We start from the raw sequence: 25,736 nt of genomic DNA on the forward strand, positions 1-25,736 counted from the left end.
TGGTATTTCTCTCTTCTTGGCCTGATTAATCTCCCCCGCCCTTATCCTTCAAGAGCCAGCACCAAGGTCTTTCCACGAGCCTCTCCTGACTTCCTTGGGTGAAGGATATCATTTCCTCCTTTATGTTTCCATAGCATTTTCATCCTCTTTACTCATTTGTTTGTTTAAGGGCGATTTCCTGAGAACCTACCATACGTCAGGCACCATCACTTTATAAGGAATGCGGTAAGGAACAAAACAGACCTGGAGTTTATATTCTGAGGGTGACTGACAGTAAACTAATAAGCAAATATGTGATTTGAGAAGATGAGTACTTGGAGAAAAGTAAAGTAGAATCAATGGGATGGGATAGGAGTACAAGCTACCAGATGGGCTTTTTTTTTTTTTTTTTTACTTATTTTTATATCACTTCTGTATTAGCATTCATCACATTTTTAACTGTTCAGCCATCTGCCCTTTTTTTTTCCCCCTGAACTATTTCCATCTCATTATTGATTTCCTGCTTGGTGCTGGGAACATAGTAAGTGAGGAGTTAAAAATCTATATAAGGAAAAAAGAATGAAAATAACTGCATAATATAGAGAGGTGCCTTAGGGGCCCTTCCTCCCAATCAGAAGCCAAAATAGTATGAGATACACGAGGTGGAATGAAGATTCAGAATGAAGATAGGTGATACAAACTCTATCTTGATTGAGAGACTGGCAAATGCTCCTAGGAAAATCTCAGGAAAGAAGTGGAATCCGGTAATTTAGCTAGATTATAAAATTACACACAAGATTTAACGAATGGACTCATATTTTGAAAGTTTCACTGTGTTCACCTTGGTGCGTTATTTCCCTTTCACTTTAGAAGTTCTAATTCAATTGATTTTGCATCTCTTGCACTCATCACAGGCTATTTAGATTGCATGAGGAACCAGGAATTGTTCCAAGTCCTTACTCTAATGTGTTTGTGATTCATTGAAGAACCAGGCATCCATGGACCAGGTGTATGACTCTCCCATTCACACAATACAAATTATGAAGTTCCTACTTTGCTGCCCACAGAAACCAGTATTTTCCCTCCTCACGTGAATAAAAGATGACTAGGAAGATGTAATATGACTAGAAGATGTTATAATTCCATGCCCAGCAGTCTTACTGCATAGTGTTGTTCTCTCAGTTGTGTCTGACCCTTTGTGCCCCCATGGACTGTAGCCTGCCATGCTCCTCTGTCCGTGGAATTCTCCAGGTAAGAATACTGGAGTGGATAACCATGTCCTCCTCCAGGGGATCTTCCCGACCCAGAGATAGAACCCAGGTATCCTATATTGCAGGTAGACTCTTTACCTAGTCTGAGCCACCAAGGAAGCCCTCTCCTCCTTCATTAGTACCTTCCTTATAACTATGCATCAGAGTTTTCCAAAAGCAGAAAAAGATCTGATAAAGTTGTTCATTCTTGGAAATGTTCACTGTACAACTACTCAGCAAAAGGCATTGCTAGACGTTGCTGGGCATGCAGACATCATTTAAGCCTGTTCCTGTCTTCAAGAAACTGATGATGGTGGGAAAGGTAAACACAGAAACATCTGCACGACAGGTGGAATGTTGTGAATGGAAGGAGAGGAGCACAGAATGCACAGTGGACCAAACAAAGGTTCACAGGTTTATCTATGTATTTATTAGAACTGACAGGACACAGGTTCAGTTCCCTTAACCCAGGGCCTTAGTTATCTGTGAGGGCTCCAGAACATGTTCATTGATAACTTTTCAGATTTTTTTTTTTTTTGAAAATTCTCTAATGTGAGTAACCATTTTCATGATGAATGTTTTTGCTCTGTGGCTCTTTTCCTTTTCAAGCACAATCAGAAGATGCACTGTTCAAAAGAAGGGGACCTAAGGGGCTTTCCAGGTGGCACTAGTGGTAAAGAACCTGCCTGCCAATGACAAAAGAGATGTAGGTTCGATCCCTGGGTTGGGAAGATCCCCTGGAGAAGGGAATGGCAACCTTCTCTAGTAGTCTTGCCTGGAGAATCCCATGGACAGGAGAGCCTGGCGGGCTATAGTCCATAGGGTCTCAAAGAATCAGACACGACTGAAGCGACTTAGCATGCACGCAAGGTACAAACCACATCATTTTACAACAAGCTTGATTTTGCTTTTTATATTGGTCCATCCATCTGAAATATAAAACACAGATCTTAGTAAAGTTATAAAGTCACAGGCATTTGGCTTCATAGTAATCTTAAGTGGGTCATATAGGGCTACAGAGGAGAGGTGTGAAATTTCTATTTTTCACCTAACATGGAAAAGGTGCAAATCCACTTCCATAAATCAAATAAGGTCCTCATTTTGCACCCTGTAAACCCTTTCAGGATGCTGTTATGGGCAAGCGGAACCTCACCTGGGGCCACTTCAAAGATCAGTTCCTCGAGTTCTCTAGAACGAATGTCAATGATCACATGTAGAACTGCTGTTGGCAGTTTTACCAGGCGTAATTTTTGAGTGCTTGTTACACTACAGCATTTGGCTAGTGATTTCAAATTTTGCTCAACACACTGACATTAACTGCTGCTCCAGAAGCTCACATGCTTTGATAACTTAATTCATTTTCACTCTTTGTGATGTAATATTTAGAAGCCACAACCCCTCTGTATTTGTCATATTTATAACCTTGTGTATATTTATTTTGTATAACCAAAATACAGCATTTTGATTTATTTTCTAATTGGGTGTTATTGCATGCAGGCTGTTGTATAAAAATGGATGATGGAAACAATCCCAGCTTAGTTAAAGAAATGACATATATCTGTGGATAACTTTCAAACTGTGTATCACCATTTCTTAAATGTGCTTCTCTTGGGGAGAAAGGCAGCAGTTTGTCTCTTCCTTTGTTTTGTTCAACAAGTGTTTATTGAACACTTACTACACTATGCAACAAGAAAAACAAGGCACCAGCCCTTACGGAGTTTACACTTAGTGGATTTGTAAATTACTCTCCTCCTTTCAGTGAAAACATAAGTTCCTCTGTATTACATTTAAGTTATTTTGCCTATGATTTTTGTGACAACAATGGTTTCCACAAAGTTTTACATTTTCAGGAGTATCAACCTAATTTAAGAAACTTTCTTGAGGGACATCCCTGGAGGTCCAGTGGTTAAGGCTTTGTCTTCCAATGCAAGGGATGTGGGTTTGATCCCCGGTGGGGGAGCTAGGTTCTCAAATGCCTGGTGACCAAAAAACCAAAACAGAAAAAAACAGAAGCAATGTTGTAACCAATTCAATAAACACTTTAAAAATGGCCCACATCAAAAAAAATAATAATAATAATAAACTTTAAAGAAAAAGCAGTTTCTTGAAAGGATAAATACATGTACTCAAGGATATGTAAAGTTTTATAGCCAAAGTGAAAGTGAAGTTGCTCAGTCATGTCCGACTCTTTGTGACCCCGTGGGCTGTAGCCTACCAGGCTCCTCCGTCCATGGAATTTTCCAAGCAAGAGTACTGGAGTGAGTTGCCATTTCTTTTTCCAGGGGATCTTCCCGACCCAGGGATCGAACCCAGGTCTTAAGTCTTCTCTAAAAGGAGTTAAAATGGAAGTTGTGCCAAATGTCATCACAAGAATAGAATCATCTTATTATAACTATGAAAGCTCTGGGAGCTGAGTATATAGTTGTCCCCTGGTGTCTGAATCCATGGGGAATTGGTTCCAGGAGCCCTTGCAAGTACCAAAATCTAAGGATGTTCAAGTCCCATCTAAAAATGGCACGGCATAGCTGCCCCTCCATATCACAGGTATCAGGGGATATGGATGGTTGACTGTGTGTGTGTTCCATCAAAGTATCAACAGCGTCATCAGCAGTGATGGGCTTTGAAATACTCCTGAAAAAGGATTAAGTGATAAAAGTCAGTGTTCAATTCTGAAGATTAAAAAGATGTTATTGCTCCGTGTTGTTTTAAATCACTGAGAGCAGGATAGCATTTATTTCTCTCAACATAACTGTGACAGTGAGTTTCATATCTGGTGGTTTATGCCTGTGTTAAATTATGGAGAAGTGATCATGCAGAGACAAACCTTTTTTTTTTTCCTTAAAAGCAGTCACCGATTTGTGAAGGTCACTGAAACTCTTGTCTTGTGTGGTCTTCATGCAGCAAAGCCGGCATAGGGGAAGTCTTCGAAGGCCACCAAGGGCCGGTGACAGGAATTAACTGCCACATGGCAGTGGGCCCAATTGACTTCTCACACCTGTTTGTCACATCGTCATTTGACTGGACCGTCAAACTGTGGACTACAAAGGTGAGCACACCTTGATTTACTCTCCCAGGCCACACCTAGGCAAGAGGACAGCATTGTCCGCAAGGAATTGTGGGGAGCCTGAAGTCTTTTCTGGGAGACCTGACATTGGGAATTCATACAACTTTCTGGTGAACCCGACCTGCGTGCGAGCTAGTTAAGGCTCACTTTCTCAGTCCATTTAATTTAGTTTAACATATATAAGTAATATATGTTACTGGAGAATACTCTCATTGTAAAAATTCAGACAATGCAAATAATGATAAAACAAGTCCTTCTTCACCAACACTAAACCTTCCCATGGCATCCCCTTCATTGACTTTGATCCTAACCTTTTCCCCAGAGGTGTACCCCCTGTTATCACTTCAGTTTTGAGTATCCAGAGCTTTGCAGTGGTTATATACATCTGTATCTATGGAAATACAGGACTTGAGACGGGTTTCTTGGTTTTGGAGGTTCGGGTTTTGGGATCTTTTTGAGTTTTGATGGTTTTTAAATGAGTAAATGGCACTGTCTTATTTGTACTTTTAAAAAATATTTATTTATTTATGACTGCGCTGGTCTTTGTTGCTTTGCATGGGCTTTCTCTAATTGCTGTGAGTGGGGGCTACTCTTCATTGCGGTACATGGGCTTCTCATTTCGGTGTCTTCTCTCGTTGCAGAGCACAGTCTAGACACGTGGGCTTCAGTAGTTGTGGCGCATGGGCCCTAGGGCGCAGGCTCAGTAGTGTGGTGCATGGGCCCTAGGGCGCAGGCTCAGTAGTGTGGCTCATGGGCCCTAGGGCACAGGCTCAGTAGTGTGGCTCATGGGCCTTAGGGCGCAGGCTCAGTAGTGTGGCTCATGGGCTCACGTGCTCCAGGGCATGTAGGATCTTCCTGGATGAGGGAACGAACCAGTATCAGCTGATTGGCAGGCAGATTCTTATCCACTGTGCCACCAGGGTAGTCCTCTGATTTGTACTTTTAAAGGTAATTCTGATCATGTTTGGGAGCAAGAAGAACTAGGAAAGGCCACCCACCTACAAGAAATGTGCAAGAGTCCAGGGAAGAAATGACAGTGGCTTAGATCGGGAATTTGAAATGGAGAAAAATAGATGGGTTCAAGAATCATTTATGAGGAAAAAGTCACAGAATTTGGCAATTGATTTGATTCAAGGAAGATGAGAAAGAGAGAGTCAGCAGAAAAGAGCCCAGGTTTAAGACTGGGGCAGCTGGAGATCTGGGGTGGCATTCATTGTGCTGAGCAATGCCCAAAGAAGGGCATGATGGTAAGGGGCAACATACAGGTTGGGTTTTATGGTACCTTGGAGGCACAGTAGCCTTCACTAAGCAGTTTGAGAATTGGGACAGAAGAAGAGGGAGAATTTGGGGCTGCAGGTACAGACTTAATTGCAACAAGAATAACAATGATTATTAAGTCCAAGGAGTGGATCTTAAAAGAAATACTGAAACACAATGCAGAGAAGGAAAATATTTAGGAAATAAATAGGAGTTATGGAAGTAGAAAAGGAGATTAAAAATTAACAACCCAAGAAATGGGAAAAAATAAAATTGTATGCAAATGGGGCTTCCAGGATGTTAATGAAAAGAGAACATATCAAGAGGACAGAGTTGGCTCTTAATTGCGTGAAAAACAACCACACTTAAAAATTCACACTAAAACCAAGTTGAGAAACCTTTTTTCAACTATGCTGCTAAGTCACTTCAGTCGTGTCCGACTCTGTGTGACCCCATAGACGGCAGCCCACCGGGCTCCCCCGTCCCTGGGATTCTCCAGGCAAGAACACTGGAGTGGGTTGCCATTTCCTTCTCCAATGCATGAAAGTGAAAAGTGAAAGGGAAGTTGCTCAGTTGTGTCTGACTCTCCGAGACCCCATGGACTGCAGCCTACCAGGCTCCTTCGTCCATGGGATTGACATAAATCCAGAAGATAGCATTCTCTGTGGTGAGACTGAAAGAAAACAACCATTCTCCTACAATGTCATTGGACATGCAAATAGTACAACACTAGGGAGGGGAATTTGGCAATATCTAAAAATAATGAATACATATTTGCTCATTGATAGAGCAGTTCCCACTTGTAGGATTCTAATGCCAAAGATATACTAGCAATAAATAAGAAAAAGACTTACACAGAGAGATTTCTTGATAGAGAAAGACTACTTTGAATCTCAGAACACTGGGGAAAAAACCCAAAAGTCCATCAGTAGGACACTGAACAAATCACAGATGTAGAAATTCAGATGTAGAAAGAAATGAAGATGTTCTCGTACCCTTATGAAGCGATCTGTAGGATATATTTCTTAAATGAGAAAAGCAAGGTGGAGAAACATGTAAACAGTTTGTTGTCATCATTTACTATTTACTTATATGTTTTTAACATTTAATTTTTGTTTTGTATTATAGTTGATTTGCAATGTTGTGTTAATTTTAGGAGTCCAGCAAAGTGGTTCAGTTCCTTTCCAGGTTGTTTTCCCATATAGTTTATTATAGGATCCTGAGTGGAGCTCGCTGGGCTATGCAGTAGTGTGTGTGCGTGTCAGTCCCAATCTCCTGGTGTATCCCTCCCCCCACTGTTCCCCTTTGGTAACCATGAGTTGGGTTTTGAAGTCTGTGAGTCTGTTTCTGTATTGTAAATAGGTCCATTTGTATCATTGTTTTAGATTCCACATACGAGTGATATCATATGATGCTTGTATTTCTGTCTGATTACTTCACTTAGTATAATAATCTCTAGGTGTGCTGCAAATGGTATTATTCTTTGTCATGACTGAGTAATATTCCATTGTATATTATGTACCACCTCCTCTTTATCCACTCTTCTGTCTGTGGACGTTAATGTCACTTCTATGTTTCGGCTATTGTAAATAGTACTGCGGTGAACTTTAGGTACATGTATCTTTAAAAAAAATTTTTTTTTGGAGTATAGTTGATTTACAGTGTTGTGTTAGTTTCAGATGTACAACAAAGTGAATCAGTAATTCATACACATATAGCCATACATTTTTTTAGATTATTTTCCCATATAGATCATTGCAGAGTATTGAGTATAGTTCCTTGTGCTGAACAGTAGATTCTTATTATTATCTATTTTATATGTAGTAGTTATAGTAGTAATGTATTTGTATCTATATTACATATGTAACATTACATATATATGTAATATAATGTGACATATATATATGCAAATCACAATCTCCCAATTTATCCCTCCCCTACTTATGCCCTGGTAACTGTAAGTTTGTGTTCTACCTCTGTGACTCTACTTCTGTTTTGTAAAAAATTCATTTTACCCCCCTCCTTTTTTAGATTCCACATATTAATGACATGTGATATTTGTCTTTCTGTGTCTGACTTACTTCACTCAGTACAACAATATCTAAGTCCATCCATGTTGCTGCAAATGGCATTATTTCACTCTTTTTTATTGCTGACTAATATTCTGTTGTATATATGTGCCACATCTTCTTTATCCATTCCTCTGTTGATGGATGTTTAGGTTGCTTCCATGTCTTGCCTATTATAAACAGTGCTGTTTATAAACATGGAGTGTATGTATCTTTTCTAATTATGGTTTTGTTTCAATATATGCACAAGTAGGATTGCTAGATCATATGGTAACTCTGCTTTTAGCTGTTTAAGAAACCCCTATACTGTGTTTTATAATGATTGTACCAATTTACATCCCACCAATAGCAGAGGAGAGTTCCCTTTTCTCCAAACCCTCTCCAGCATTTATTGTGTGTAGACTTCTTGATGATAGCCATTCTGACTAGCATGAGGCAGTATGTCATTGTAGTTTTGATTTGCATTTCTCTAACGGTTAGCAATGTTGAGCATCTTTTCATATGCTTTCGGGACATCTGTTTATCTTCTTGGGAGACATGTCTCTCTATACCTTCAGCCCATTTCTTGATTGGGTTGTTTGTTTTTATACTGAGCTGCATGAGCTGTTTATGTATTTGGAGGATTAATCCCTTGTTGGTTGCATCATTTGCAAATATTTTCTTCCATTCTGTGGATTGTCTTTTGATTTTGTTTATAGTTTCCTTTGTGGTGCAAAAGCTTTTAAGTTTAATTTGGTCCCACTAGTTTATTTTTGGTTTTATTTTCATTACTCTTGGAGGTGGATCCAAAAAGATATTGCTGTGATTTATGTCAATGTTCTGCCTATGTTTTCCTCTGAGGGGAGCTTATTTTATGTATGGTATTAAAGAATGTTCTAATTTCATTCTTTTACATGTAGTGGACATGTAGTCAACTTGATTCAGCAACACTTATTGAAGAAACTACCTTTTCTCCATTGTATATTCTTGCCTCCTTTGTCAACGATAAGGTGCCCATAGGTGCATGGGTTTATCCCTAGGCTTTCTGTCTTGTTCCATTGATCTATATTTCTGTTTTTGTACCAATTTCATACTGTTTTGATGACTGTGGCTTTGTAGTATAGTAGAAGCTCTATACAGTCAGCAAAAAGAAGACCAGGAGCTGACTGTGGCTCAGATCATGAACTCCTATTGCCAAATTCAGACTTAAATTGAAGAAAGTAGGGAAAACCACTAGACCATTCAGATCAGATCAGATCAGTCGCTCAGTCATGTCCGACTCTTTGCAACCCCATGAATCGCAGCACGCCAGGCCTCCCTGTCTCTCACCAACTCCCGGAGTTCACTCAGACTCACGTCCATTGAGTCAGTGATGCCATCCAGCCATCTCATCCTCTATCATCCCCTTCTCCTCCTGCCCCCAATCCCTCCCAGCATCAGAGTCTTTTCCAATGAGTCAACTCTTCGCATGAGGTGGCCAAAGTACTGGAGTTTCAGCTTTACCATCATTCCTTCCAAAGAAATCCCAGGGCTGATCTCCTTCAGAATGGACTGGTTGGATCCCCTTGCAGTCCAAGGGACTCTCAAGAGTCTTCTCCAAGACCACAGTTCAAAAGCATCAATTCTTCAGTGCTCAGCCTTCTTCACAGTCCAACTCTCACATCCATACATGACCACAGGAAAAAGCATAGCCTTGACTAGACAAACCTTTGTTGGCAAAGTAATGTCTCTGCTTTTGAATATGCTATCTAGGTTGGTCATAACTTTCCTTCCAAGGAGTAAGCGTCTTTTAATTTCATGGCTGCAGTCACCATCTGTAGTGATTTTGGAGCCCAGAAAAATAAAGTCTGACACTGTTTCCACTGTTTCCCCATCTATTTCCCATGAAGTGGTGGGACTGGATGCCATGATCTTCGTTTTCTGAATGTTGAGCTTTAAGCCAACTTTTTCACTCTCCACTTTCACTTTCATCAAGAGGCTTTCGAGTTCTTCTTCACTTTCTGCCATAAGGGTGGTGTCATCTGCATATCTGAGGTTATTGATATTTCTTCCGGCAATCTTGATTCCAGCTTCTTCCAGTCCAGCGTTTCTCATGATGTACTCTGCATATAAGTTAAATAAGCAGGGTGACAATATACAGCCTTGATGAACTCCTTTTCCTATTTGGAACCAGTCTGTTGTTCCATGTCCATTCAGGTATGACCTAAATCATATCCCTTATGATTATACAGTGGAAGTGAGAAATAGATTTAAGGGCCTAAATCTGATTGATAGAATGCCTGATGAACTATAGAATGAGGTTTATGACATTGTACAGGAGACAGAGATCAAGACCATCCCCATGGAAAACAAATGCAAAAAAGCAAAATGGCTGTCTGGGGAGGCCTTACAAATAGCTATGAAAAGAAGAGAAGTGAAAAGCAAAGGAGAAAAGGAAAGATATAAGCATCTGAATGCAGAGTTCCAAAGAATAGCAAGAAGAGATAAGAAAGCCTTCTTCAGCGATCAATGCAAAGAAATAGAGGAAAACAATAGAATGGGAAAGACTAGGGATCTCTTCAAGAAAATCAGAGATGCCAAAGGAACATTTTATGCAAAGATGGGCTTGATAAAGGACAGAAATGGTATGAACCTAACAGAAGCAGAAGATATTAAGAAGAGGTGGCAAGAATACACAGAAGAACTGTACAAAAAAGATCTTCACGACCCAGATAATCATGATGGTGTGATCACTGACCTAGAGCCAGACAACCTGGAATGTGAAGTCAAGTGGGCCTTAGAAAGCATCACTACGAACAAAGCTAGTGGAGGTGATGGAATTCCAGTTGAGCTATTTTAAATCCTGAAAGATGATGCTGTGAAAGTGCTGCACTCAATATGCCAGCAAATTTGGAAAACTCAGCAGTGGCCACAGGACTGGAAAAGGTCAGTTTTCATTCCAATCCCAAAGAAAGGCAATGCCAAAGAATGCTCAAACTACCACACAATTGCACTCATCTCACATGCTAGTATAGTAATGCTCAAAATTCTCCAAGCCAGGCTTCAGCAATATGTGAACCATGAACTTCCTGATGTTCAAGCAGGTTTTAGAAAAGGCAGAGGAACCAGAGATCAAATTGCCAACATCCGCTGGATCATGGAAAAAGCAAGAGAGTTCCAGAAAGGCATCTATTTCTGCTTTATTGACTATGCCAAAGCCTTTGACTGTGTGGATCACAATCAACTGTGGAAAATTCTTCAAGAGATGGGAATACCAGACCACCTGATCTGCCTCTTGAGAAGTTTGTATGCAGGTCAGGAAGCAACAGTTAGAACTGGACATGGAACAACAGACTGGTTCCAAATAGGAAAAGGAGTTCATCAAGGCTGTATATTGTCACCCTGCTTATTTAACTTATATGCAGAGTACATCATGAGAAACGCTGGACTGGAAGAAACACAAACTGGAATCAAGATTGCCGGAAGAAATATCAATAACCTCAGATATGCAGATGACACCACCCTTATGGCAGAAAGTGAAGAAGAACTCGAAAGCCTCTTGATGAAAGTGAAAGTGGAGAGTGAAAAAGTTGGCTTAAAGCTCAGCATTCAGAAAACGAAGATCATGGCATCCGGTCCCATCACTTCATGGGAAATAGATGGGGAAACAGTGGAAACAGTGTCAGACTTTATTTTTCTGGGCTCCAAAATCACTACAGATGGTGACTGCAGCCATGAAATTAAAAGACGCTTACTCCTTGGAAGGAAAGTCATGACCAACCTAGATAACATATTCAAAAGCAGAGACATTACTTTGCCAACAAAGGTTTGTCTAGTCAAGGCTATGCTTTTTCCTGTGGTCATGTATGGATGTGAGAGTTGGACTGTGAAGAAGGCTGAGCACCGAAGAATTGATGCCTTTGAACTGTGGTCTTGGAGAAGACTCTTGAGAGTCCCTTGGACTGCAAGGAGATCCAACCAGTCCATTCTGAAGGAGATCAGCCCTGGGATTTCTTTGGAAGGAATGATGGTAAAGCTGAAACTCCAGTACTTTGGCCACCTCATGCGAAGAGTTGACTCATTGGAAAAGACTCTGATGCTGGGAGGGATTGGGGGCAGGAGGAGAAGGGGATGAGATGGCTGGATGGCATCACTGACTCAATGGACGTGAGTCTGAGTGAACTCTGGGAGTTGGTGAGAGACAGGGAGGCCTGGTGTGCTGCAATTCATGGGGTCGCAAAAAGTCGGACATGACTGAGCGACTGATCTGATCTGATATGATGAAGTCAGGGAGCCTGATTCCTCCAGCTCCATTTTTCTTTCTCAGGTTTACTTTGGCTGTTCAGGATCTTATGGGTTTCCATACAAATTTTAAATTTTTTTGTCTATTTCTATGAAAAATACCATTGGTAATTTAATAGGAATTGCATTGAACCTGTTAATTGCCTTCAATAGTATATTCATTTTGACAATATTGATCATTCTAATTCAAGAACGTGGTATATCTTTACATCTGTTTGTATCATCTTTGATTTCTTTCATCAATGTCTTATAGTTTTCAAAGTACAGGTCTTTTGCTCCTTATGTAGATTTGTTCCTAGGTATTTTATCCTTTTTGGTGCAGTGGTAACTGGGATTGTTGCCTTAATTTCTTCTGGTGATCTTTCATTGTTAGTGTGTAGAAATGCATGAGATTTCTGTGTATTAATTTTGTACCCTACAACTTTACCAGGTTCATTGATGAGTTTTAGTAGTTCTCTGGTAGCATCTTTAGGATTTTCTTTTTTTAAATTAATTTATTTAATTGGAGGCTAATTACTTCACAATATTGTGGTGGTTTTTGCCATGCATGGACATGAATCAGCCACAGGTGTACGTGTCCCCCATCCTGAACTGTATGCAGTATCATGTCATCTGCAAACAGTGACAGTTTTACTACTACTTTTTTCAACTTGAATTCTTTTTATTACTTGTTCTTCTCTGATTGCTGTGATTAGAGCTTCCAAACCTATGTTGAATAAAAGTGGCAAGAGTGGACATTCTTGTCTTGTTCCTAGTCCTAGAGTAAATGCTTTCAGCATTTCCTCATAGAGTGTGGTGTTAGCTGTGGGTTTGTCATATATGGCTTTTATTATGTTGACATAGGTTCCTTCTATGTTCACCTTTTAGAGAGTTTTTTTTTTTATCATAAGTGGATACTGAATTTTGTCAAAAGTTTTTTCTGCATCTATTGAGATGATCATATGGTTTTTATTCTTCAGTTTGTTAGTGTGATGCATCACACTGATTTGTAGATATTGAAAAATTCTTGCATCCCTAGATAAATCCCTCTTGATCAAGGTGTATGATCCTTTTAATGTAAGAATTATGTTTGCTAGTATTGTGTTGAGGATTTTTGCATCTAAGTCCATCAGTGATATTGGCCTGCAGTTTTCTTTTTTTATGATATTTTTGTCTGGTTTTGGTGTCAGGGTGATATTTCATAGAATTAGTCTGGGAGCATTCCTTCCTCTGCAATTTTTTTGGAATAGTTTCAGAACTATAGATGTTACTTCTTCTCTAACTGTGGGTTTCCCCAGTGGCTCAGTGGTAAAAAATCTGCATGCAGTGCAGGATACACTGCATTGAGACACAGGTTTGATCCTTGGGGAAGGAAGATCCCTTGGAGGAGAAAATGATAACCCCCTCCAGTATTGTTGCTGGAAGAATCCTATAGACAGAGGAGCCTGGTGGACTTTAGCCCATGGAGTCACAAAGAGTCGGACATGACTGAGCATGCATGCACACACTTCTCTCAGTGTTTGATAGAATTTTCCTATGAAGCCATTTGGTCCTGGACTTGTGTTTGATGGGAGTTTTTAAATCATAGTTTCATGTCCAATGCTTGTGATTGTTCTGTTAATATTTTCTGTGTCTTCCTGGCTCAGTATTTGTAGATTGTATCTTTCTAAGAATTTGTCTGCTTTTTCTAGGTTGTCCGTTTTACTGGCATAGAGTTGCTTGTAGTAGTCTTTGATGATCATTTGCATTTTTGTGATGTCAGTTGTAAGTTCTCCTTTTTCATTTCTAGTGGTATTAATTTGAGCCCTCTTTTTTCTTGATGAGTCTAGCTAAAGACCTATCAATTTTGTTTATCTTTTCAGAGAACCAACTTTTAGTTTCACTGAGTTTTTTTCTATTGTTTCCTTTGTTTCATTTATTTCTGTTCTGGTCTTTGATCTCTTTCCTTATGGTAGCTTTATGCTTTACTTATTCCTTTTCTAGTTGCTTTAGGTGTAAGTTTTGGCTGTTTATTTGGGACTTCCTCATTGATTGCTTCAGTGACCCATTGGTTGTTTAGTAGTATATTGCTTAGCCTCCGTGTGTTTGTGGCTTTTACAACTTTTTTTTTCTTATAGTTGATTTCTAATGTCATATCATTCCCATCAGAAAAGATGTTTGATATGTTTTCAGTTTTCTTACGTTTATCAAGGCTTGCTTTGTGGGCCGGCATGTGATCTATCCCAGAGAATGTTTCACATGCACTTGAGAAGAATGTGTATTCTGCTGCTTTTGGATGGAATGCTCTATCAATAGCAGTAAAGTCCCGCTGGTCTGATGTTTCATTTAAGGCTTATGTTTCCTTATTAATTTTCTGTCTGGACGATCTGTCCATTGTTGTAAGTGGGGTGTTAAAGTCCCCCACTATTACTGTGTTACTGTCAATTATCCCTTTAGTGTCTTTTGGTGCTTGTCTTATGTACTGAGGTGCTTCTGTGTTGGGTGCCTAAATATTTACAATTGTTATGTCTTATTGGATTGATCCCTTGGTCACCATGTAGTGTCCTTCCTTGTCTGTTGTAATAGTCTTTGTTTTGAAGTCTATATTGTCTGTTACGATATTTGGTTTCCATTTGCATGGAGTATCTTTTTCCATACCCTCAGTTTCAGTCTGTATGTGTTCCTAGGTCTGAAGTGAGTCTCTTGTAGACAGCATATATACTGGTTTTGTTTTTGTATCTATTCAGCAAGTCTGTGTCTTTTGATTGGAGCATTTCATTCATTTTCATTTAAAGTAAGTATTGATATATATGATCCTATTTGCATTTTCTTAAATGTTTTGGGTTTGTTTTTGTAGGTCTTTTTTCTTTCTTTCCTCTTTTGCTCTCTTTTCCGATTTGATGAGTATCTTGAGTACTGTGTTTGGATTGCTTTTTTACTTTCTATGTATATATCTATTATACATTTTTGACTTGTGGTTACCATAAGGTTTTGATATAGCAATCTGTATGTATCTAAGGTTGTTTTATGTTACTGGTCTCTTAATTTCAAATGCATTTCAAATATCCCACATTTGTATTCTCCTCTTCTCATGATTGCTGGTTTTGTATATTTGTGTGTGAATGATTTCCTACTTTTATTATATATATTTACCCTAACCAGTGAACTTTTCTGTTAGTAATTTTCTTCTTTCTAGTTGTGGCTTTTTCTTTTCCTCCTAGAGAAGTTCTTTTCGCAGTTGTTACAAAGCTGGTCCAGTGGTGCTAGATTCTCTTACCTTCTGCTTGTCTGTAAGGCTGTTGATCTCTCCATCAGATCTGAATGAGAGCCTCGTTAGGTAGAGTATTCTTGGTTGTATGTTCTTCCCTTTTTATCACTTGTAATATGTCACGTCCCTCCCTTCTGGCCTGCAGAGTTTCTGCTGATAAATCAGCTGATAATCTTGTGGGAGTTCCTTTGTATGTTATTTGTTGCTTTTAATTTTTTTTTCCTTGTCTTTAATTTTTGTCAGTTTGAATACTATTTTTCTCAGCATGTTCCTTCTCGGGTTTGTGCTGCATGGGCCTCTCTGCAGTGTCTGAATTTGGGTGCCTATTTCCTTTTTTGTGTTAGGAAAGTTTTCAGCTATTATCTCTTCAAATATTTTCTCAGATCCTTTCTCTCTTTTCCTTTTGGGTCCCCTATAATGCAAATATCGGTACATTTAATGTTGCCTCAGAGGTCTCTTAGATGTTCTCATTTCTTTTAGTTCTTTTTTCTTTATTCTGTTCTGTAGCAGTGATTAACTCAGTGTGTTTTCCAGGTCACTTATTTTATTCGTTCCGCCTCATTTATTCTGCCATTAAACCTTATAGTGTATTTTTCATTTCTGTTATTGTATTGTTCTCCTCTGTTTGTTCTTTAAAGCTTCTGTTGTTGTTGTTCAGTCACTATATCATGTCCAGTTCTTTGCGACCCCATGGACTGCAGCACACCAGGCTTCCCCATCCTTCACTATCTTCTGGAGTTTGTTGAAACTCGTGTCCATTGAGTAGGTTATGCTATGTAAGCATCTCAACACCTGCCACCCCTTTCTCTTTTTGCCCTCTATCTTTCCCAGCATCAGGCTCTTTTCCAGTGAGTTGGCTCTTTGCATCAGGTGGCAAAGTATTGGAGCTTAAGCTTCAGCATCAGTCCTTCCCATGAATATTCAGGGTTGACTTCCTTTAGGATTCACTGATTTGATCTCCTTGCAGTCCAAGGGGCTCTCAAGAGTCTTCTCCAGCACCACAGTTTGAAGGCATCAATTCTTTGGCTCTTTATTGAACATTTCTTATATCCTCTTGGTCTGTGTCTCCAATCTGTTTCCAATATCTTAGATCATCTTTACTATCATTACTCTGAATTCTTTTTCAGGAAATTGCGTATCTCCACTTCACTTAATTGTTCTTTATTTTCTTCCTTCGTCTGCAGCATATTTCTCTGCTGTCTCATTTTGCCTAACTTTCTGTATTTGTGGTCTCTGTTTCTCAGGCTTTAGGGTTGTAGTTCTTCGTGCTTCTGATGTTTCCCACCTCCCTTGTGGGTAAGCTTGGTTTAAAAGGGCCTGTGCAGGCTTCCTAGTGGGAGGAGCTGGTGCCTGCTCAGGAGTAGGTGGAGCTGAGTCTTATCCCTCTGTGGGTAGGACCATGACAAAGAGAGTGTTTGTGGGTGGCTGCTGGCGCAGATGGCTTTGGGTGGCCTGTCTGCTCATGGGTGGTACTGTGTTCTCACTCTGTTGGTGTTTGGCCTGCGGCATGCCAGCACTGGGACCTGTGGGCTGTTGAGCGGGGCCAGTTCTCAGCGCCAAAATGGTGACCTCTGGGAGAGCTCACACAGATGAATGTTCCCTGGATCCTCTGCCACCAGTGTCCTTTCCTCAGTGACCCACAACTGACTTCTGCCTCACCAGTAAATCCTCCAAGACCCATCAGTAGGTCTGGCCCAGGCTTCTGTGGAGTCACTGGTTTGTCCAGGTTCTCTGGTGCACATGGAATCTTGTGTGTTCCCTTCAAGAGTGCAGTCTCTGTTTGCCCCAGTACTCGAGGCCTGCTGGCCTTCAGGGGCAAATGCTCTGGGAGCTCCTAGTCTCAGTTCCAGACCCCCAGGCTAGGGAGAGCGACATGGGGCTCAGAACGCTCATTCCTATGGGGGAACCACTGCAATGTAATTGTTTTCCAGCCGGGTGGCACTAGTGGTAAAAAATCTGTTTGTCAGTGCAGGAGACCTAAGAGACGTGGGTTCAGTACCTGGGTTGGGAAGATCCTCTGGAGGAAGGCATGGCAGTCTACTTTAGTATTCTTGCCTGGAAAATCCTATGGACAGGGGAGCCTGGCCGGCTATGGTCCATAGGATCACAACGAGTTGGACACGACCGAAGCAACTTAGCACACACTTGGTACATATGGGGTTTGATTATATTGCCAAAGCACACCTCCTACCATCTGTCTCTGGGTGTAGAATATCTCTTTTGGTAGGTCCAGTCTTTTTTGTTGATAGTTGTTCAGCAATCAATTGTGATTCTGGTGTTTTCATGAGAGGAGTTGAGCTCAAGTCCTTCTATTCTGCCTTCTTGTCTCCTCTCCTAAATTAAATGTCTACTTAAACAGTTTTAAAAGTTTGAAAGATGAACCACACACACAAAGATTATTATTTATACAGAGGCTGAAGCCTTAAAGGAACAGCCAACCTTCCTTGAATATACCTTGGTAGTACATTTGGCTTGAGAACCATGTAAATATTATTTTACATGGTAATAAATTTCACAATGGGTTCCTTTACATTGAAGTAACATGAAATCAACGTTAGTGTGGTTCAAATTGAAGGCAAAACCTTACAATATAGGACAATTCTAAAGGACTTTAAAACCCTGGTTTTTTCACTATATATTCCAGAAAAGATATATTTTAAGGATAAAAAGACTGCCCCCCCCCCCAAAAAAAAAATCATTTAACTACATCCGGTATTCATATTGCTGATGGTTTTGTTGTTTCTGTCTCTGATGCTGTTGCATTTGTATCTTGATGTTGATGGCTGTGAGGTTGAGGTCATTGAGAATTCATATAATCAGCAGGGTTGGAAGAAGATACGAGTACACAAAGTTAAGTAAAAACTGTTGTCATCCTGAGTTTGAGTTGGATGTATGAATAAGTACTCACGGTGTTTGTTACCTTTAAATCTAAAAGAATACATATTCACGTGTCTGTCTACCAAAAAGGTTTAGAAACAATGATCAATCCGGTATCAGGGACTCTTCTGGTGTCCATATATTGCTTTCTAAATGCCAGTGGATCTAAAAAACCCCAGAGATCCTCGAAGAAATTAATGATTCTAGATCTGGAGCAGGAAATGTATAAAATGAGTCTGAAGTATTTCATCATAATAGAAAGTAAGGATGCTAACAAATGCTACAGATTTCTTGTTTAAGAGTTTGGAAAACAAGCTGAATAAGCTTCTGCTGTCTTTAAGAGTAATAGGTTGAGATCATAATGATACTGAAAAATGAAACAAACCCATTGATTATCTTTGGAGAATATTAAGGAAACCACTTTATTATTTTAAAAACTAATAACTAAAGGAAAAAATCAGTCATTTATTCTGAAAGAATCTTATTTTGTCTTTTCTGTATGATCTGTACTTCAGAGTTACTATATACTTGATGAGAGTAGTGTTTCTTTATAGGAATATTATGGGAAAAAGAAATGATAAGATTTGAATATTATCACTTTGCAACCTCTAATGATCTAAGCAATGATTATTGCTGATAACATCTTAAAAATAGAAACCACCTTCATAATTATGGGAGTATATAATACCACTTTTGAAGTAGGTTTGTCCCCCAGATTGAATCTGAATCTTATCAATCTACCAGATCTCTGAATTTAGAGGCAGTAGGAGGTACAGATGCAAAATGTTAAATAATACCATAGGGATGCAATCAGCCAAATCCAGACTGTGGGGTAATCTATAGGAAAACTAATCTCATTTCAACATCAAAATCAAGATAGTTTTTTAAGGGGAAAAAAAAGAAAAGAAAAAAGAAATGGAAGGTGGAAGCTATATGTCAAAACAAAATAGAACAAAACAAAATTTGAGACATTTCAGCCAATCTCCAGATATGGATCCTATATAGATCTTGATACAAGCAAACAACCCATAACAAAATTAGAAAGCTGCTAGGGAAATATGAATATTGACTGAATATTTGTTGATGATCATGAATTGTTAGTTTAGGTGTCATAATGACACTGTGATCACTTTAAGTGGTTTGACCTTTTAGAGATGCACACATACATATTTATAGAAGAAGTCATATGATATCAGGGATTTATTTAAAAATAATTTGTTGGGAAGGGGACAGCTTGTGAATGTTGATGAATAGGATTAGTCATATATTGATAAATATAGAAGTTGGATATTGGTATTACCCTATTTCTAAATTTTTGAAATTTTCTATAATAGAAAAGTCAAAGGCAACAGAGGAGGGAGTAATCAGAAGTAACAAGTACTTTAGAGAAGTAACATCAAGACGGCAGTATATCCTTTGTATTTAATACCCCCACTGGTGTGCATGACAAGTAGAGTCCCATTGAAGTACATTGAGAGTAGAACATAGATAACAGTGGATTAATAAGTGCATGGAAAACGGAAAGTGCTGAAGAAAAATCAAGAAGCTTGGCTATGAGGAGAGGAAGATGGGAAGTGGAAAGCGGGTTTTTTTCTCTTTTTTTCTATTTTCTTTCTTTTTTTTTAAAGATTTCAGAGGCTCTTGAGGATATTGCTATTGTGGAAGAGTCAGTAAAGAAAATAAGTAGAAAAAGCCGATAAGTGTAAGGCAGAGAAAGGGTCCCGAAAGTGCTGGAGTGAATGTGATGCACAGCATAGGCAGGGGAAAATTTAAAAATTGATCAGGTGACACTTTTTCTGTTGTAACAGAACAAGATGGGGGCAAATATGTGTAAGCCCGTAGGTTTGGTGAATGAAAGCAAAGAGAACTTTCTCTTGGTCCTATTTTCTCAGTGAGGTAGGAGATGAAATATTCTGCTGAGGGGCAAGTGGAGGTGCTGAGGGGAGCAGGTTCCAGCTGGTCACAGAAGAGAACAGAAAGGACTGATTAGGGAAGCAAACGGGGACTTGGGCAGTGTGGAGGACCAAGTGGGTGGGAGACCAGGGCGTTTTAGTGGCATCAGTCTTCAGGGCTGTCTTCCTCTGAGAGAATTTGGCAGCACAAATATGGACATGGGTGAGATGTCCAGTTAGATGGAGCCTGGGCTGGAGCTTTGACAGGATTGATGGAAGGACAACAGCACAAAGGGTTTGGAAATGCGGACAGGACAGTGTTTGATGTTAGACTAAGCTGGAGCAGAAAGGAAATGAAAGGAGAAAGGAGAAATTCCCTGTAAGAAGTCCCTGTAAGATCAGAGAACATTATGAAGAGAGTGATTGGGTAAGAGAATTAGTAAATTTTTAGAAATTGATACTTTTGAACTGTGATGTTGGAGAAGACTCTTGAGAGTCCCTTGGATTGCAAAGAGATCAAACCAGTCAATCCTAAAGAAAATCAGTCCTGATTATTCATTGGAAGGACTGATGCTGAAGCTCCAATACTTTGGCCACCTGATTCAAAGAACTGACTCATCGGAAAAGACCCTGATGCTGGGAAAGATTGAAGGCAGGACGAGAAGGGGGTGACAGAGGATGAGATGGTTGGATGGCATCACCAACTCGATAGATTTGAGTTTGAGCAAGCTCTGGGAGTTGGTGGTGGACAGGAAAGCCTGGCGTGCTACAGTCCATGGGATCACTAAGAGACACAACTGAGCTACTGAACTGAAATGAATAGAAAGTGGGATGTTTGGATAGAGCATTTCACAATTAAATTCCAAGTGACTGGGATGACCCAGGGGGATGGTATGGGGAGGGAGGTGGGAGGGGGTTCAGGATTGGGAACACGTGTACACCCGCATCAGATTCATGTTGATGTATGGCAAAACCAATACAATATTGTAAAGTAATTGGCCTCCAATTAAAATAATTTAAAAAATTCCAAGTGATTAAAAAAAAAAAAAAGGTCTAGGATGTGGTCACGTCTGTAGCCACCTTCCAGTGAAGTTGAAGTTCATTGGAAATGATGTAGTCACAGAAACAAAAGATCAAGTCCTAGTGTGCTGTGGGCTTTGAAATGAGCCAGGATAATAAATGGCAAGACAGGCTTAGAAAAGAAGACAGTGATCCCAGTGCTAAAGTCTTTAGTGAATTAGGAAGAGAGATCAAAAGAGGTAAAGGATGGCTCAGACAAGTGGCCTGAGATTGAAAAGAGGCAGGACTTTTTTCTGGAGGGCTGAAGAGCCCTGGAACGGCCCTGGTAAGCAAGGAAGAAGCGGAGTATATCACTGTTCTGAAATAGAATACGCCATGGTGAATATAGCAGGGGAAGTGGTGAGCTTATGAGGCAGGCAGTCAAGGGAGCTTTCAGTGAGAATGCTGAGAATGGAGGCGCAGGAATTTACCATGGAACGGGAGACACGAAGGGCACGGGAGCAACATGTGGAAAGGAGGGGGAGCAGTGAGTGGTTGGTTCAGGGGAAGCCAGTACTAATAGCGATCTCTAGAAAATGCTGAGACCACCGGAATGAGGAGGAAAGATGCAAGAGGCGAATTGCAAACAGGATGCTAGTTTTTGCAGATTCCGGTGAGGATAGCATGAAAGGAGAGAGAATTCAAGCACATTACATTGCCCTCCTCCTACCAAGTTTCATCTTTAAACCACAGTCCAGGAAGGCTTCCCACTGAAGCAGAAACATTGTTGGAGAAGTTTACCTGGTAGACCGCGGACCAGGTTGCCTTCTTGTCAGCTGAATCAACAAATGAGCAGCCATTTCCACCTAAATCACTGAAAGCACAGATCCTGTTAGGAAACGACAGGCAAGGAGACTGGAAAGATAGGTGTATGCTTGATAGTCTAGGTTTATTTTATTTTATGAACAGTGAACCAAAATTTAATTTTATCAATGAATAAGTCATTTTACATATGAATCAAAATTTAATTTCAGGGAATTTTCCAAGGAAGGTGATTTGCAGGGAAGGGGGAGGTGGAGCTAACACTTACTGAGGTTGTACTGTGTGCTAAATGTGTTACATACATTAGTCCATTAAGTCCTCACAGAGTTATGCGTAGGTAGTGTTATCCCATTTTATAGAAGAAATAGGCATAGGAGAGCTTAAATACCTTGCCTGATGTGCTCAGTGCAAAAGTGGGGAAACTGGAAGTTGAACACAGATTTGTGTGACCGCCCCCAAAGCCGTGTTCTTTTCCACACCCACGTACTAAGTCTAGAGCCAGGACATCCAGTTACAAGGCCAGTTAGATCATTCCTGTGAGAGCCAGGATGTTGGCAGTGGCAGAAGCAGTGAGCTTGTGCAGGAGAACCCAAGTCTGAGAAAGTAAAGCACATGTAGTGACCACCTGACTTGAGAAGAGGGGACAGTGCCTGTTCTGGTATTTGTCCCTTAAGCATCTGAGTGAAAGAACAGTGATGAGCAACTGGGACAGGAAGTAGGAGAGGAGAGCAGCAAGCTTCAGTTGGGATAGAAAATTAGCATTCCATGGCATGCTCCACCTGAGGTGCCTGAAATTTCTCAAAAGTAATGGCAAAAACAGCAACTCAGAGGCCAAGAATGGAGTTAATACTATAGCTATGATGTGCATGCATGCTCAGTCACTAAGTCGTGTCCAATTCTGTGCGACCCCATGGACTGTAGCCCACCAGGCTCCTCTGTCCGTGGGATTATCCTGGCAAGAAAACTGGGGTGGGTTGCCATTTTCTCCTCCAGGGGATCTTCCTGACCCAGGGAACAAACCTACATCTCCTGTTGCGTCTGCATTGCAGGCGGATTCTGTAGCCGCTGAGCCAGCTGGGAAGCCACATAGCTATGACAGTGATCAACATATAGTTAGTCATTTCTTCCAAGGGAGAAAATTCTAAATAATTTTTAGAATGGGAATTGTACAAAGGTACAGCTTTAGAGTTGCTGATGCTGCAGGATGAGGACAGAGATCAAAAAGGCAAGAGGAGGGTGGCATGGAGCTCAGTGAGCAATTTCAGCAAAGTCCTGGGGACAGATTGACGGTGGTTGCAGAATGAGGAAGGAAAAGAAGTGGACCAAAAATAAAGACTGTTCTCCCAGCCATTAGGCTACAAACTGAAAGAGATCCAGTGAGGCTGGCAGGAAAGGCCTAGCCAAGGAAGGATTTGGTCTTTCTGAGGGATTTGAGCACATTTGTGGTCTGAAGATAAGAAACCAGTGAAACATAAGTCAACAGAGGATGGTTTGAAAAACTGATAAAGATGATGTCAGGTGCCTGTATAGGATCGGGTTGGGGAGACAATAGGATACCACAAAGACTAGAGGAAAGGCTTATGGGTAGATTTAGGTGATGGCAGGAGAGGGGGAAGCAGAGAATGATGGAAGGTCCCTATTTTCCAGTGAAGTCAGAGGCACTTTCACCTTCTAACAGTGATGGGAACTGGGGTGTGGCAGGGAGAGAGGGAGTGTAGATCAGGTCCTGTGAGAGATGGGAGGGAGCCTCGACTCCAGAGGATATCTGAACTTCACCAATCTGAGGACCAGCTGGCATTAAATATCAAAGATTCATTTCAGTTTTACAAGAACGCTAAAATTTTTGGCAAGTTGTCATTGATGAATCTCTTATTGTTGTTCAGTTGCATCTGACTCTTTGTGACCCCATGGACTGCAATGTGCCAGGCTTCTCTGTTCTTCACTATCTCCTGGAGTTTGTTCAGACTCATGTCCATTGTGTCTGTGATGTCATCCAACCATCTCATTCTCTGTCGTCCCCTTCTCCTCCTGCCCTCAATCTTTCCTAGCATCAGGGTCTTTTCCAGTGAGTCAGATCTTTGCATCAGGTGGCCAAAGAATTGGAGATTCAGCTTCAGCATCAGTCCTTCCAATGAATATTCAAGGTTGATTTTCTTGAGGATGGACTGGTTGGATCTCCTTGTAGTCCAAGGGACTCTCAAGAGTCTTCTCCAGCACTACAGTTCAAAAGCATCAATTCTTTGGCACTCAGCCTTCTTTATGGTCCAACTCTCACATCTGTCCATGACTACTGGGGAAACCATAGTTTTGACTATAGGGACCTTTGTTGGCAAAGTGATGACTCTTCTTTTTATATGCTATCTAGGTTTGTCATAGCTTTTCTTCCAAGGAAAAATGTCTTTTAACATCCATAGTGATTTTAGGGCCCAGGAAAATTAAGTCTGTCACTGTTTGCATTGTTTCCCCATCTATTTGTCATGAAGTGATGGGTCCAGATGCCATGATCTTAGTTTTTTGAATGTTGAGTTTTACGCCAGCTTTTTAATTCTCCTCTTTCACCTTCATCAAGAGGCTCTTTAGTTCCTCTTTTCTTTTCTGCCATTAGTCATATCATCTGCATATCTGAGGTTATTGATATTTCTCCCAGCAAACTTGATTCCAGTTTGCACTTCATCCAGCCTGGCATTTCACATGGTGTACTCTTGCATAGGCGATGAATCTCTTAGGTGGTCCTTAAAAACCTCCTGACTCTGACATTCAGAACTGTCCAAAATCTATCCCCAACTTACCATAGCAGGTTGACAGATTCAGGAGTGGAAGATATACCACTTTTCTACAATTCTAAACAAAGGGTTCTCAAAGTGCAGCCCCTTGATCAGCAAAATCTAAGACTTAATAGAAATTCAAATTCTTTGGGCCAGAACTTTGCATCAAAGGCTCTGAGAGTGAGGCTTGGCGACCTGAATTGTGATAAACCCTCTTAAGAGATACTGATGCTGCTAAAATTTTAAGAGCTGTGCTCTAAACCAATGTAAGGCTCTGTTTCAAATTCTCTATTCTTCCGATCTGGGTTAGGTAAGTTCAGTTATTTTCAGGAGTCTCTCCTTTCTCCTCATCCTGTTAGGGACTAGAGAGCTAGGTCATGATTCAGGCAGGAGAATGAAAACCAGTGTCCCACTCTCCAGCCAGGTTTCATGATATAATTAGTACCCTACTTGTTCTCCCCAGAGGTTTGGACTGTGAATATATTTAAAACCGCAGATACATAACATTTTGTGGTGATGTAGTGAAACAGTGGTTATGCTTGATACTCTTGACAACATGGGCTAGAATCTTTCTCATCTTTGTGATCTTAACACACATAAAATTTACAAGAAATGGTAGAAACATCTCCTAAAATTACTAGTCACTTTTGCAAGACTGTGCCTGAACATAACCTTCTTTATCCTAATCAAAAGAGAAAAGTGAAAATATATTGTTTTAAAAATTCTGGAAAGCAAGGCTTTTAAAAAAATTTCTTGTTGACAATGACCATTTTCAGATAGATGTAAAGCAGAAAAAAATAAGATGAATAATTGTTCTTTGAGGCTTCTCTGGTGGCTCAGATGTTAAAGAATCTGCCTTCAGTGTGGGAGACCTGGCTTCGATCCCTGGGTCAGGAGGATCCCTTGGAGAAGCAAATGGCTACCTGCTCCAGTATTCTTGCCTGGAGAATCCCAAGAACAGAGAAGCCTGGAGGGCGATAGTCCAAAGGGTCACCAAGAGTCGGACATGACCGAGCAATGCACGCTAACTTCTTTAGTTCCGTCTGATAATAATGGTTACCTTGATAATCTTTAAACTCATTGGATAACTTGGAATCCTTTAATGATTTAACAAAAGTAAAGAAGGTTATGATCAAGGCTTTTTCAATTATGAGTTAGTGATACCCTAAGATGCTTAAGTTATCTTACTCTATTTGACTGCTGTAACAAAACATCACAGGCTAGGTGGCTTATAAACAACAGAAATATACTTCTTATTGTTCTCAAAGCTGGAAAG

At 40.3% G+C, this 25,736-nt stretch overlaps 1 protein-coding gene across 6 annotated transcripts in view; it reads left to right on the forward strand.

Annotated features, from left to right (window-relative positions):
- The window catches only part of DYNC1I1 (dynein cytoplasmic 1 intermediate chain 1), a 380,396-nt gene that overhangs the window by 299,723 nt on the left and 54,937 nt on the right, over positions 1–25,736 (forward strand). For all 6 annotated transcript variants that reach the window (XM_044946455.2, XM_044946458.2, XM_045166351.1 and 3 more), the window contains one exon: positions 4,131–4,275. In XM_044946455.2, coding sequence (XP_044802390.2) covers positions 4,131–4,275 — 145 coding nt within the window. The remainder of the gene's footprint in view (positions 1–4,130; positions 4,276–25,736) is intronic.

The sequence above is a fragment of the Bubalus bubalis genome, chromosome 8, assembly GCF_019923935.1.
Source record: "Bubalus bubalis isolate 160015118507 breed Murrah chromosome 8, NDDB_SH_1, whole genome shotgun sequence".
Lineage (NCBI taxonomy): Eukaryota > Metazoa > Chordata > Mammalia > Artiodactyla > Bovidae > Bubalus > Bubalus bubalis.